Source organism: Trichoderma atroviride, chromosome 1 (genome assembly GCF_020647795.1).
Source record: "Trichoderma atroviride chromosome 1, complete sequence".
In the NCBI taxonomy this organism is placed as follows: domain Eukaryota; kingdom Fungi; phylum Ascomycota; class Sordariomycetes; order Hypocreales; family Hypocreaceae; genus Trichoderma; species Trichoderma atroviride.
Genome location: NC_089400.1, coordinates 1,195,012 through 1,207,616, shown reverse-complemented (window position 1 = coordinate 1,207,616; position 12,605 = coordinate 1,195,012). Strand labels below are relative to the sequence as shown.

At 50.5% G+C, this 12,605-nt stretch overlaps 4 protein-coding genes across 4 annotated transcripts; 3 read left to right on the top strand and 1 right to left on the bottom strand.

Moving 5' to 3' along the window:
• The first annotated feature begins 1,232 nt into the window (after nt 1–1,232).
• On the top strand, nt 1,233–3,463 carry TrAtP1_000481 (uncharacterized protein). The gene is made up of 2 exons (XM_014091636.2): nt 1,233–2,000; nt 2,647–3,463. Exons 1-2 carry the CDS (start codon nt 1,709–1,711, stop codon nt 3,162–3,164), a joined length of 810 nt encoding a protein of 269 aa, XP_013947111.1. The 5' UTR covers nt 1,233–1,708; the 3' UTR covers nt 3,165–3,463.
• On the bottom strand, nt 3,464–4,430 carry TrAtP1_000480 (uncharacterized protein). Its single transcript, XM_066110596.1, has one exon. It carries the CDS (start codon nt 3,980–3,982, stop codon nt 3,536–3,538), a length of 447 nt encoding a protein of 148 aa, XP_065966668.1. The 5' UTR covers nt 3,983–4,430; the 3' UTR covers nt 3,464–3,535.
• A 2,056-nt stretch (nt 4,431–6,486) lies between these two features.
• Nucleotides 6,487–10,041, top strand: TrAtP1_000479 (uncharacterized protein). The gene is made up of 9 exons (XM_014091637.2): nt 6,487–6,812; nt 6,887–7,006; nt 7,427–7,902; nt 7,970–8,333; nt 8,404–8,416; nt 8,483–8,606; nt 8,663–8,742; nt 8,808–9,038; nt 9,110–10,041. The coding sequence occupies exons 2-9, from the start codon at nt 6,913–6,915 to the stop codon at nt 9,147–9,149; spliced, it is 1,422 nt and encodes a 473-aa protein (XP_013947112.2). The 5' UTR covers nt 6,487–6,812; nt 6,887–6,912; the 3' UTR covers nt 9,150–10,041.
• On the top strand, nt 10,042–12,093 carry TrAtP1_000478 (uncharacterized protein). Its single transcript, XM_014091638.2, has 2 exons — nt 10,042–10,777; nt 10,847–12,093. The coding sequence occupies exons 1-2, from the start codon at nt 10,657–10,659 to the stop codon at nt 11,638–11,640; spliced, it is 915 nt and encodes a 304-aa protein (XP_013947113.2). The 5' UTR covers nt 10,042–10,656; the 3' UTR covers nt 11,641–12,093.
• The last annotated feature ends 512 nt before the right edge of the window (nt 12,094–12,605 follow it).

Sequence of the window (12,605 nt, the reverse complement as noted above, 5' to 3'; positions counted from 1 at the left end):
CGCGTTTCTTGGTATGGGCTCCAGTTATCCTTGCATCCATGATGCTGTATTGAGGTAAATCTCAGGAGTCCATAGGTACATGCAGCACAGGCGTTAAAGCACGTAATCTACAAGTACCTGCGCAAGCACCTGCCGGAGGGATCAGCAGTGATGCAGTGCGTCAACAGCAAAGGTGGAGAGCAGAATCGCACAATGCTAAAAGAATGAGATTAAGATTGCTCCGGAGCGATTGCAGAAACGAAAATAACTCGCTCGTCTGTCTCGGCTAGCGGGCGCGAAACAGACGGGCTGTTGAGGAGCGGCGGAGCGCGGAGCCTAATGCGGGCAATTCGAGTCAATAGCAGAGCAACAAACAGAGCAGCGGGGCTGGAGATGGAGAACTGAACTTTGGCTGGCCAGTGCCCCCCACGCGTTGCATTCCGAGTGGCGTATTTAAGGGTTCGCGGACAGAGCATGGGCGTGCCTTGCGGAAGGATTGAAGGATTGGATCTATTGAGGGTTAAACTTGCAGCCGCACATTCTTGGACAGGTAGCGTGTGTGCTGTAGCGTAGGCGAAGGAGGTAATGATGGGTTCTGATCAGCGGCAGAGGCAAAGGTGAAAACCGGGTAACGGAGCGTCTTGGGGGAGCACAAGCTGCAGCACCTACGTAACTGCAGATGTCACTAACGTTTGTGCAGTGCAGGTTGATTGCCTGTGCTTTGCGCTGCTACGGAGGATCATTAAACGGTATTGGTGACATGGCAGACCCGGCATTTACTACGAGTAATTGGGACAGTCATTGATTCCATACAGTACATTGATGTAGCCAAAAGTAGGGCCCGGCTACTGGGAATACTAATTGCCTCTTCCGGGCCGGTGCTCTGCAGAGTGCAACAGTATTGGAGATAAGGATGGGGACGCAGCGAGCAGGCAAAATGCTGGGCAGCTCGGTGCAGCTGCAGTAATTCTTAAAAACCGAATGAGCAAATCGCTGCGGCGATATGGGCGAAACGCCTGCTCTGACTGGCCACAGCACCAGGGCGATGCGGGGACCTCCAGGCTCAAGGACGCTACAGGCGCCCACACCTTGGCACTAAACAGGACTCTCTGCCGCAGAGCGTGCGTGGCGGTACCTGGTGGTGTGCGGTGCCCCGGCTCCAGAGGCATGTCACTCTGCTCTCTGGGGCTCTAGGCCTCTGCGGAGTGGGGATTCAGCTGATTGATTTCTCAGCACGGTCTGTGAGGGCGCTAAAAGTCTCTGCCTGGTCCACTGTAGCCGGAGCCCTTCGGCCAACGGTCGGTTACTGGTACGTTGCACTTTGTCGCTTGTGGCCTGGCGAGGAGGAAAAAAACCGAGAACACTCCACTGGAGGGCTGGAGAGTCATAATCCCGATCCGAACATTCATAGCGATCTCGCTACAGACTGGCTCTAGGCTTTCCTCCTTTCACAACCATCTCTGTCGCCATCATCGACTCTCGACTTTCGACGACCAATTTGAAGGACGACGACTAGCATCGGCATCGACGCATCATAGCGACGCCACTGACTGCGACACCGCCTATACCATTCACTTGAGACGCAATCAACGTGGCATTCAAACTCCGCCAGTAATTGCATCAGGACGTTCCGGAGTCTCAACAGCGGTCAACTACGAGCGAGACGCTGGTTGCGACTCACGACGCCAATTGACAAGTCCCGTCTGACATTTCTTGACGAAAAATCATCATGTCGAATTACAGCGGTCGGCACGGCCCCAACGTGTCGCAATACCTTCGCGACCTCAACACCATCAGCCCTCAGGCGGATACTCTGGAAGAGAGCAGCTTAAACTTCGAGGAGGACCTGAACATCTTCACAAACACCCAGTTCTTCGACTTTGACTCTGGCCAGAACACCGACTTCCAAGCTCAGCCCGCCAAGCCTGAAGGCAAGGCTCCCCACAGTGGCACCACATCTGAGGATGTAAGCGCTGCACCCTCAGTGATCGGTGAAATGCCCAACTTGGATTTCATGTCCGGTGAGTTTACTGCTCTTGCTATTTCCCTCTGCGTTTTTATGCACATGCACATTTTTTTTCCGTTTCAATTCCTCACACCCATCTTCCTGCTCGCCTATCGACTTCTCATTCCTGGGAAGAAAACGAGACCCTGGCTTTTTCCCTTTCCAGCAGAACCCACGCACGCTCTAAGCGTGGCCGGGCACACTCTTGTCAATCATCTCCGCAATCACCACGCAGGCATCCGGCCCATCTATCGGGCCCTTGCATCCTCTGGTCCTTTTGCTGCTCTGTTTCCCCCATATCACTTCCATTTCCGCCTCTGTCATTGGGACGAGCTGTCTCTTAGACTGGTGCAGTGCATCAAAAGTGCTGCTGGAGTGCGCACGCTGGGTGGGGCATCCCGCATTTCACATGCGCTGACAAATCCCGGGGCTATGGCGCCATAACTCGTGATTTGACATTCTCATCCTCAGATGCAACCATGCATCAGCGAGGCCTCGTTACTGGCCATGGATGGCTCGGGAGATATATCCCCCTTTCCCTAATGCCCGTCGTGTTGCTGGTTTTGTCTTGTTCCGCCCTCTACTGCTTCATCTTGTGATCCATTGATGTGATAGTCAACATACTTGGCGCTCTTGGTGCTAATCATCAATGTTGATATCAGACTTTACCTTCCCAGAGTTCAACAACAACAACACCACATATGCGGCGCCCCACATGAACAACTTCTCTGAACAGGGCTTTGCGCCCCTGCAGCCGAACCACGGCCACGTACAGGTTCCTCCTCACCATGCGCGGTTCCATCAGGCACCCCCACAGGTTGGCGAGAAGCGCAAGTCTGAGTCTTTGAACCAAGAGGAGGCTGCTAGAATGGCTGCCGAGGAGGACAAGCGGAGGAGGAACACTGCTGCCAGTGCCCGTTTCCGCATCAAGAAGAAGCAGCGTGAGCAGGCTCTGGAAAAGTCCGCCAAGGAGATGTCTGACAAAGTCTCCAACCTCGAAAGCAAGGTGTCTCAGCTTGAAACCGAGAACAAGTGGCTGAAGAACCTCTTGGTCGAGAAGAACGAGGGCAATGAAGACATTGTTGCTCTTTGGAAAGAGTTCACCAAGCACGCCAGTGACAAGAGCAAGGCCGCATCCGCTGAGTCAAGTAGCGGCGAGAAGATCAAAGGAGAGCAGTGAGCGAGCTCATGTTGATAATATTTGTTTTGATCTCTCTTAATGTCATGCTGTTCGAAAGGGGGGAGGCGGGGGGGCGTTGCTTTGGTTACTGGCGTTACTGTTAACTGGATCGAGGGAGCTTTGTCCTGTCTTGGGAAGATTCGAATCATGGGATAACCGATTCAATCTGGGGCTGAAATAAACGAAGCTGGGCGGCGGATATCTATTTGGCTTTATTTGTATGTGGCATATATCCAAAGTGGTTGGAGATGGAGAGCCGAAAGCAAAAGAAATGGGCTCCATGTGGGAAATGACGCTTCATTTATGTTATATGAAATGTTCAAATTTTTTTTTCTCTAAATCTCCGTTTCGTATTTTGTTCATTAAATTGTCTATTGTTTGCCATCGGTGTCGTGATTGCCACTAGCGCCTATGCGATTGCCCCCTTCGCTGATGCCACGAGCCTCTCTCAGGGCAGCCAGGCGTTGCTGGTTTCGCTTACCAATGATGCGAAGCGTGTTTTGCCTTTCAATCTCTGCCATCTTATCCCAATTTGAGATGCGGGACATGGTGCCGTCCACGTTGACGACGAGCGGGCCGAGGGCGTCCAGCTTGACGGTTGTGCCTGAGCCGCTGACGTCGAGGGTTGTTACGTCTTCGCCGCTGTGAGAGCCCGGGGCTGGCAGGGCCTCGCGAGACGCTGTCTTTGATGATGAGGATGAATTATCTTGAGGATCGGAGCTCATCTTGCGAGACGAGGATGAGAATGGCGAGATGAGATGGCGGGGCTTGATGCTGAGGAGTGATGAGCGGAGGGGGATGGTGCTGCGACGAAGCATTTGCCTTGGGGGGGGTTGGAATGAGTACGATATTGAAGATTTATATGCTGTGAGATGCCGTGAGATTTATATATCCGTCGAACTTTTTTGTTCGTTGAGTTGAGATGTAGCGGAGTTGGAGTTGTATGTAGCTGAAGAGGACGCAAAGGTGCAGCCTGAAAGCTGGGGTAATGGCTAGTAGAGATATAGATTGGCTACTGGTGAAGAAAATGAGCGATTCAGTCCTAAGGTCAAGCTGCTGCAGGGAGGTTGATGTTTTTATGGGGTTGGCGAGTGGTGACGATGCTTGGTGGTTCTAGAATGCTTTGGAGTTTTTTTTTTCTGCTTCTTAGAGGCTTGGCCCCCTCTCTGTTGTGTAATTGGCCGATTTTTATGTGCGGGCTAACCTGGCACCCCAGTTCCATGCTGCGAACTGCTTTATAACTGAAAGACTTTATGATTAATTGAGGTGACAGTAACTTTTTCTATTTTTGTGGTTTATTCTGGCTGACTATTGGAGTTGCATACTGGAGGGTTTATGCGTAGAATTGTCGTTGATGAGAAGTTTTCGATGCAGCCTTGGGAAGCCATGGCGTAAAGCAATAGAGAGATTGAATCCTTGTAACACAGCCATTCAAACAAAGTACATGAAAAAGTTCTGCTTCTCTGAGTTACTACAAGTGCTAGAGCGTAAATTGTATGTTTGCTGAGGAAGAGATTAAAAACATTAAACTGAAGAGGAGAATACCTAGAAATCTACGGAGAAGGCTATTAAATTGTAGGAGACAAAACTGGCATGGCGCTTGATGACTTCAGACCAGCCGTTTCTGCTACCAGAGGCAGCCATATTGAATGATCCAAGGAAAGTTGATAGAGTCTAACGGGGGATTTCCGAGCGTGCTCGTGGATCTCATCGCGGAAGCTAGAAGAAGAAAGCGTGGCATCTGGAAATACTAAAAACGATGGATGCCACTACCTAAAAATATACGGGTTCATGGAATGCTTTAGTGCATGTAACACTTAGTTCGGCAGTGGGTGCCGTAGAGTAGCACGAAAAAAAAAAAAGAAGAATCCTGTAAGAGCCCAAAAAGGCCCTTCATGTATGCAACTTGAGGCTGCAGCCCGCCCCCTTTTCTTTCCGACAAATTCCCATTCCGATGAGAACAATCCCGAGTCTGAAATAGTGTCGCACCTCAATGCACCGAGCTGTTAGCGAATGCTACCGACTCTGCTGCCGATGCTGGGCACCACCTGTTCCGATTCGGCACTTGGGGCTGATGGATTCCTAGCGTGGAGCGCGCTGGAGCGCCCTGATTCAGGCGAAATGTCCCCATATAAGGTATCGCAACGGAAGGAGGAGACAAAATGGAGTCAGGGGGGGACGGCCGTTTTCGGGACGGAGACGATACAGAGGAAGAACGCGAGTCAAGATGCTGTTGTTTTCTGTATGGAGGCGAAGGAAAAGGGAGAAGCTGTTGTTTAGATGAAATGCTTTCTGGGCTTCAGCTTGAACGAACGAGTGTGTAGGTGATTTGATGAGCGGAGAATTGGAATTGCAGATCTATGTGGTGGATGAGGTAACACGCTGACACTAGGGTGCTATATTTGGGGCTGGATGGTCCTCGATCGACATTTGTTTACAAAAAGCTGCTGTGCTTTGTATCACGACCTGCATGGACATGTCAAGTACGACATATCAGCCGCCCGCTGCATGTCAAGCCCGGCAGCGCCGAGTAGGTGACGCAAAAGGCATCACTCGATCTATGCCCGTTGAACGTCTATTTGAGACATGCCCCCGGGCCGCGGAGCATGAGGCCTTTTGTTAGTCGGCTACGCATCGTATCAGGCCGGGCAAAGGTGGGCAAACCGGAGACGAAGACACCGCTCCTTTTCCTCCGTCTCTATTTGGATATGTGTTCGCCTGCGCATTGTTACAGAATCAGCTTTATATGCTCCACACGTTGGGGAGGTTTCAGCAGGATTTTTGGCTCGAAGTGACGCTGATGGGACTAACATGCAGCTGCAGTGGAGGAGAAGGGGAAGTGAGGAGTAAGTAAATGCGGCGGTGGGAATAGCCTCAGCTGGAGGTGCAAGATTGATTGCCCGTGCTTTAGTATTGGATGCGGTAGCACCAACTCAACTAGAGCTGTATAAAAATGCCCTTCAACTTGAAACCAAAACCGAAATCGAAACTCAATTCATTAATAAATGCAGTTTCAAAATATCAAGAGTCTCTTTGATACTCTCTCCCCCCCCCCTCTTTCCTTTCGTACCCTCTCCTTGTTGCGGCGCTCACTTCTCGTCGGCCATGCCGTTCTCAACTGGATCGGTTGGCCCATGCCGATTTAGTGAAGATGCACAGGCCTTCTCCTCCTCTTGGTGCCCAGACGGCGTCGCGGATTGGCAGCCGGAGGTGCTGCCTCCACCTGGAAGAGCCTGCCGGGCTGCTGCTCTCACTGCCAATCCCCTGCCAAAGCGCTTTGTTTGGGGGGGTCATCTGGAGTATCTAGCGCTGTGCTCTGCGTGCGGATCCGTTGTTAGTGCTCGAGGTGGCCCCCCCCTCTAGTTATTGCTCCGTTATATAGGCAGAGCTTCGCGGTGATGCCCCAGAGCGGTTCTGGGACGTAATTTTCTTGTTCAGCCTTTTTTTGCTCTGTCCTCTGCTGCCAGAGAGGATTCCAGCTCTTCTTGCTCGCTCCTGGCCTTTGAACCTGCACTTCACTGATCGTCTGTGCCTCTCGCTTGGACAGCTGCGTGACGTTATACCGTGCCGCTCTTCCGAAGCTGTGCTACGTGCCGTACCTTTCTTCGGGCTACAAAGCACCTCTTTACCCCCTTCTTTTCACCTTTGGTCTGCTGCCCCCCGACTTCAAGTTCTCCTCCTGTCCTCTGTCGCTGTTGGGCAATACTGATTGATTGGGTCAGCCTGTCTAGCTCTCCTAGCCGCAAACATGTTCTCCGGACGCAAATTCTCCATCAATCGCCATACCGGCGCCCCGAAGCCGCTGCTGCGACGCTTCAGCAACGCCGAGCCGTCAACGAATGGTTAGTGAGGCCTTCTCTATACTATACACTCTCTCTGCACGCTGGGACGGGATCGAAGAAAGTGGATGTTGCCACCGCTGCTGCAGCAAAAGCCGTGTTGCTGCTGTCAACCAAGCCACAAGAGACTACATCATCCTGTTTTCCTTTATTCCTTTTTGTGTTCAAAAAGTGGCGGCCGTCAAAGCAGCGGTGGCGCTCGACTTGGCTTGATTGTTGCTTGGATGCGCCCCGCCATTGCAGCGACCCCAACTCCCAAGCAGGATTACCCCTCCCCCGCAGCTTGACGGCCACCGCCAGCTTGTACTGCGCTGCACTGACAGGGTTTCTGCGGCCGCAACTGCGACATTGATTTTTTTTTTTTTGCAACTGGAACATGATTGAACATTGATTACAAGATGCTGACATGAGTTTGGCTTATAGAGTTCCAATCCAAGGTCCACAGACAGTTCCGCAATGCGCACGAAGGCCACATGCCCCACGCCGGCCTGGATGCCAGCCGATCGTCTACTGGTGTCATCTGGTGTACTGAGCGAGCCAACGAGTATGGCTTCATGGATGAGCCTGATGCGTGGGCCAATCTTGGCCAGGGTGCCCCTGAAGTCGAGGACGAAATTGCCGGTTGCTTCAAGCGACCCGAGACAATCAACATCAGCGTTGCGGCCAGAGAGTACGGCCCTACTGCTGGTATCAAGCCCCTGAGAGAAGCTGTTGCCAAGCTCTACAATGAGACGCACCGCCAGGATAAAGACAGCAAATACACCTGGGAGAACGTCGCCATCGTGCCCGGTGGCCGTGCTGGTCTCATCCGAATTGCCGCTGTTCTAGGCAGCTCATACCTGTCCTTCTTCTTGCCCGACTACACCGCTTACAACGAGATGCTGAGTTTGTTCAAGAACGTGAGTCTTGTTGCAATTTGAGCACTCAGAAATTACAAACGTATCGTCTGACTTGTCTGAATTACAGTTTGCAGCTATTCCCGTCCCCCTCTCCGAAGAAGACGGTTATCACATCCACCCCGACAAGATTGCCGAAGAAATCGCCCGTGGTACCTCTGTTATCCTTACCTCAAACCCTCGCAACCCCACTGGCCGAGTCGTCGCCAACCCCGAGCTGGCCGAGATCCAGGATCTTTGCCGGGGCCGCGCCACCTTTATCAGCGACGAGTTCTACTCTGGATACAACTATACCAGCAACTGCGATGGTTCCACCATCTCGGCCGCTGAGAATGTTGAGGATGTCGACGAAGACGATGTGTTGATCATTGACGGTCTCACTAAGCGCTTCCGACTGCCTGGATGGCGAATTGCATGGATCATTGGACCCAAGGGTGAGCTCAAGCCACACAGTAACGAATTCTGATGATGGAGCTGCAAATACTAACTCTCATTTGCCTCTAGAGTACATCAGCGCGTATGTTACAAACTAACCAAAGCTCACTTGATGATTCTGCGGTTTTGCTAATAATAGCGTGTCTAGTATTGGCTCATGTGGTAGCTACTTGGATGGTGGTGCCGTGCATGCTCTCCAAGAGGCTGCTGTCCCAATGCTTGACCCTACCTTGGTTCAGAGCGAGATGATTCATCTCCAGCGCCACTTCCGGGTTTGTTTCCCCAAGAATGTTAGTTGTGAAGACGGGGGAGTCTAACAGGCCAATAGGACAAGCGTGACTTTACGGTCCGACGTCTACGTGAGATGGGCTTCTCCATTAAATACGTTCCCGATTCCACATTCTACCTGTATGATAATCTCTCTAAAACAATGCTTTGTGCGTGCAATTATGCTAACATTTTGAACTATCAAGGTGGCTGAACCTCGAGGGCCTTCCCGAGGCTATTGCTGACGGCCTCAACTTCTTCCAGGCCTGCTTGGAAGAGAAGGTTATTGTTGTCCCTGGTATCTTCTTCGATCTTAACCCCTCGCGACGACGTGATCTGTTTGACAGCCCATGCCACCACTTTGTGCGTCTGTCATACGGCCCCAAGATGGACGTCCTTAGGATGGGCTTGGAGGGTATCGAGCGCGTTGTCAACAAGTAAGTTTTACTGCCGCAGTTGCATTCATTCCGGCCATATTCAAACGCTAACACTCGAATTTCTCCACTAGACACAAGAAAAAAAGATTGAATAAGAGTTGGCCGACCTGACCCAAAAGTTCTGATGTTTTCAGCCCCCCCTCGGCGGAAATTGCGGGTATCAGCGGCTTGCCTAGCCAAGGCAGCAGCAATTTTGATTGAATTTAGCAGGAAGAGGCGAAGGTGAAGCCTCCTATTACTAGGGGGAGTAGTGCAAGTATGCCGAGTAAGGCATGGGGCTATGTACAAGGATTTGTTGAAGAGTGTGAACTTTAAATGAACGATGACTGTCACCTGGGGGATGAATGACGGCGGCGGAATAGCAGTCTTGTGTTGAGACGTAATAGCGCCTCAGATGAATGAATGAACAAACCGACTGTTTCGAGACATTAGCCCGTCATGTGTGAGCCGCTTTGGTCATCTTCTGGCCACCGGTCCTGCCTGTCCTGCCTGTCCAATCGCTTTGCCGCGCGCCTTACCTTGTCACTGCCTCGCGTACCTTACATATTCCCACCACAGCATCGGTTGGAGGCCAACTTGGGAGGGTTGATCGCCCAAAAGGGGCGTCTTTCATGAACCATTGCCAGAGAACCGGATCTCTGGAACAGTCTAGTGCGTTTCGCTTCTATGCGAGGTTCGTGCCTAGGATGCAAATGTGCTAGACACTCAGGGGCCAAGACTGCAGTGGCCACTGATGTCTCGTTGACGAGGTGCCCCCTGTAAAGCCAAACCAGATCGATCTGGGCCGTACCTTTTCTGCCTTGCAGGTGGCCTTTCAAACGGCCTTGAGGCTGAGGCGCCACCGACCATGCTGGTGTGCAGGCAGTGACTGAGGCCCCCGCCTCTGCCCTGCGCCACAGCCACAACCCACTGACCCTTGATCTTCGGGTTAGGTGGGGCGTGCAGTTAAGCCCAAGTATGCCTGACTGTGACTGACTTAAGACAGTTCAATTTGTAGACCGTCACCGGATTCCAGTGTTCAAGACGGGCACTTTTCTATCTTGTTATACAAATTACGAAGTTTAAATTACATTTAGCTAATCTAAGTCTGCTGCACGGACAGTTGCAAGGTTGAACGATTATACAAGTATAACACCAAGTTTGGTACATGCGAATTTACCTATATATATAGGTACTGTTCCATGCATACAATTGGGTTATTCATGAAAATAACAATTCACAACACCCAAAGATATCTATTATCACAGCGACTTCTCCATTATTACCGATTAAGCATCAATTTGCAAATAAAGGGTTTTTCTTCTTCTTCTAGTGGTGCAGCGGGTGGTTACCTTGAACGGTTACCTACTTACAAGGCTTTTGGCAAACAAAGAAGGACGAATTTGAACAGCAAGTCACGGCTGCCGGCACTAGCTGCCACTTATCCTCTCTTTCATCAGGACTATTCTTGGCAGGTGTGACTTGCGAAATTGCTGTTTGAGCGACGCTTGCGCAAACCTTTTCTTCTTCTTCTTATATCAGCCATCTCCCTCTCTTCAACGCTCGCGACCTCTCGCAACGTCGACTCGGCTGCACATACTACTCGATTTCAAAGTTTGCCCTTCTTCTTTCTTACATCATGAGAAGATCATCATTTCTTGGAAGCATAAAGGACAAGCTTCGCGGAGATTCTGACAGGAACTCTGAGAAGAGCGAGTCCAAGAGTTCATTGGCTCCAAACAATCCGTATGCAGACCCAGGTATGTTATCCCAAGATGCGATACGGACAAAAGAAAAGAATACAGTCTGACTTTGCTGTCTCTTCGCAGTTGATGCTCCTCCTGCCTACTCTGCGGTAGCTCCACCCGTTGCGAGCAGCAGCAAGGCGCCGCCGCCTCAAATCACCGGGAAAGACGATGAATACGCCTTTCTGGCGTCCTTTGACACAATCTTCCTCATCGACGACTCTGGCTCCATGCACGGCGCCAACTGGCGAGAAGTGTCAGAGGTTCTGCTCAAAATCACGGAGATTTGCACTGCTCGCGACGAGGATGGCATTGATTTGTACTTTCTGAACCATAGATCGACAGAATATACCACGGATGCGGGCAAGCCCATGGGCGGTTACTACGGCATCGACACTCCAGAAAAGGTTCACATGGCCTTTCGGCAAGCCACCCCCGACGGTGGCACGCCTACTGGCCGGAGACTAGAAGACATTCTCAAGCCATACGTTGCGAGGCTTGACCCCAGCAAGACTCCGTACCAACATTTTGAAAAGGTCAAGCCCATCAACATCATTGTCATCACGGACGGCAGTCCATCAGACGACCCCGAGAGAATCATCTTGCAGTACGCCAGGAAACTTGACATGTTCGACGCGCCGTCGCACCAAGTCGGCATACAGTTTTTCCAAATTGGAAACGACAAGCGCGCCTCGGCGGCGCTAAAAGAATTGGATGACGAGCTGGTGAAGCAGAAGGTCAGAGACATGGTGGACACGGTGACCTGGGATGGCAAGTCTTCTAATAGCAGAAAGAACCTTACCGCCGAGGGTATCCTAAAGGTTGTTCTGGGAGCCGTTGTTCGCCGCTGGGACAGGAAAGACCTTGGGCAAACCTGATGAGATCTTGGTTGAAGGACCTTTTTGGGAGAGTATCCGATTCGATGACCGGAGACTACTGTGGCTGTCTGGCAGTAATTCTCTGGTATAAGAGAGCTGCAAAGAGGATTTTTATCAAGATGATTGTCTACATGAGGGCTCATTGGGCAAATTGGCAAGCGAGGGAGCGGGTGTAAGAAGACTCTTTAGACATTAGCAGCGCTGTTTACGCTTTGTTTATGTATCGAGGCAAAGTGGCTCGGTAATAAAAGGACGAAAAAATATTTTGGCGTTATGATTCTTACTTGTAATAACGGCTAGATTTAAGCTGGCAAGAGACTTGGTCCCAAAGGGCACACTTATCACGATTTGGAGGGGGGGCTTTACAACTCGAGACGAGATATTACTCATATCAGATTGATTTCCCTTGCTAAACAGCGAAAGAAAAAAGTTTTGTCATTTCCAATGTTCATGTAGATAAAGGTATAAAAGAAGAAGAAGAAAGAGAAGAAAAGAAAAGTCCCACGAAATGCCTATGATTGAATTGTATCTTTGCCGCAAAGCTCTTCTTGATCGGATGCTCTTCCCAGCACATCAGGAAGACAAACACAGATCGGGATAACGAGATATCCTCTCCGAGTGTTTTGGCTATCAGGTTGAGTCTGATATTAAAGTAAACCAGAGAAGAATAAAAGTAATTAAAAATCGTATAAACCAGTAACGCCCAAAACCCAGTCATCCTTGATATCGAATCTGTCCCTATCCTAGGTAGCCTTTTTTTGTTCTTTTGAGTTTTGGTGCTTTATTTTTTCAAGTAATACCTTATTCTTGGCCATGAGTTTATTATGATATCATTTTCCAACGTATCAATCCTGCGTGAATGAGAAGAAACGAAAAAAAAAAAAGAGAAATATACCATCTTCATCTCCTATACGTTAACAAAATAGCCAACCCCATCTTCCCCTTCCATACCAGGCCGAAACATC

What these genes read in the sequence shown, in the direction of transcription:
- TrAtP1_000478 (XM_014091638.2), top strand. Translation starts at nt 10,657, where the DNA reads ATGAGAAGATCATCATTTCTTGGAAGCATAAAGGACAAGCTTCGCGGA. An exon ending in CAATCCGTATGCAGACCCAG is followed by an intron (nt 10,778 to 10,846) that starts GTATGTTATCCC and finishes GTCTCTTCGCAG; the next exon opens with TTGATGCTCCTCCTGCCTAC.
- TrAtP1_000481 (XM_014091636.2), top strand. Translation starts at nt 1,709, where the DNA reads ATGTCGAATTACAGCGGTCGGCACGGCCCCAACGTGTCGCAATACCTT. An exon ending in CAACTTGGATTTCATGTCCG is followed by an intron (nt 2,001 to 2,646) that starts GTGAGTTTACTG and finishes TGTTGATATCAG; the next exon opens with ACTTTACCTTCCCAGAGTTC.
- TrAtP1_000479 (XM_014091637.2), top strand. Translation starts at nt 6,913, where the DNA reads ATGTTCTCCGGACGCAAATTCTCCATCAATCGCCATACCGGCGCCCCG. An exon ending in CGCCGAGCCGTCAACGAATG is followed by an intron (nt 7,007 to 7,426) that starts GTTAGTGAGGCC and finishes TTTGGCTTATAG; the next exon opens with AGTTCCAATCCAAGGTCCAC. An exon ending in TGCTGAGTTTGTTCAAGAAC is followed by an intron (nt 7,903 to 7,969) that starts GTGAGTCTTGTT and finishes TCTGAATTACAG; the next exon opens with TTTGCAGCTATTCCCGTCCC.
- TrAtP1_000480 (XM_066110596.1), bottom strand. Translation starts at nt 3,982, where the DNA reads ATGCTTCGTCGCAGCACCATCCCCCTCCGCTCATCACTCCTCAGCATC.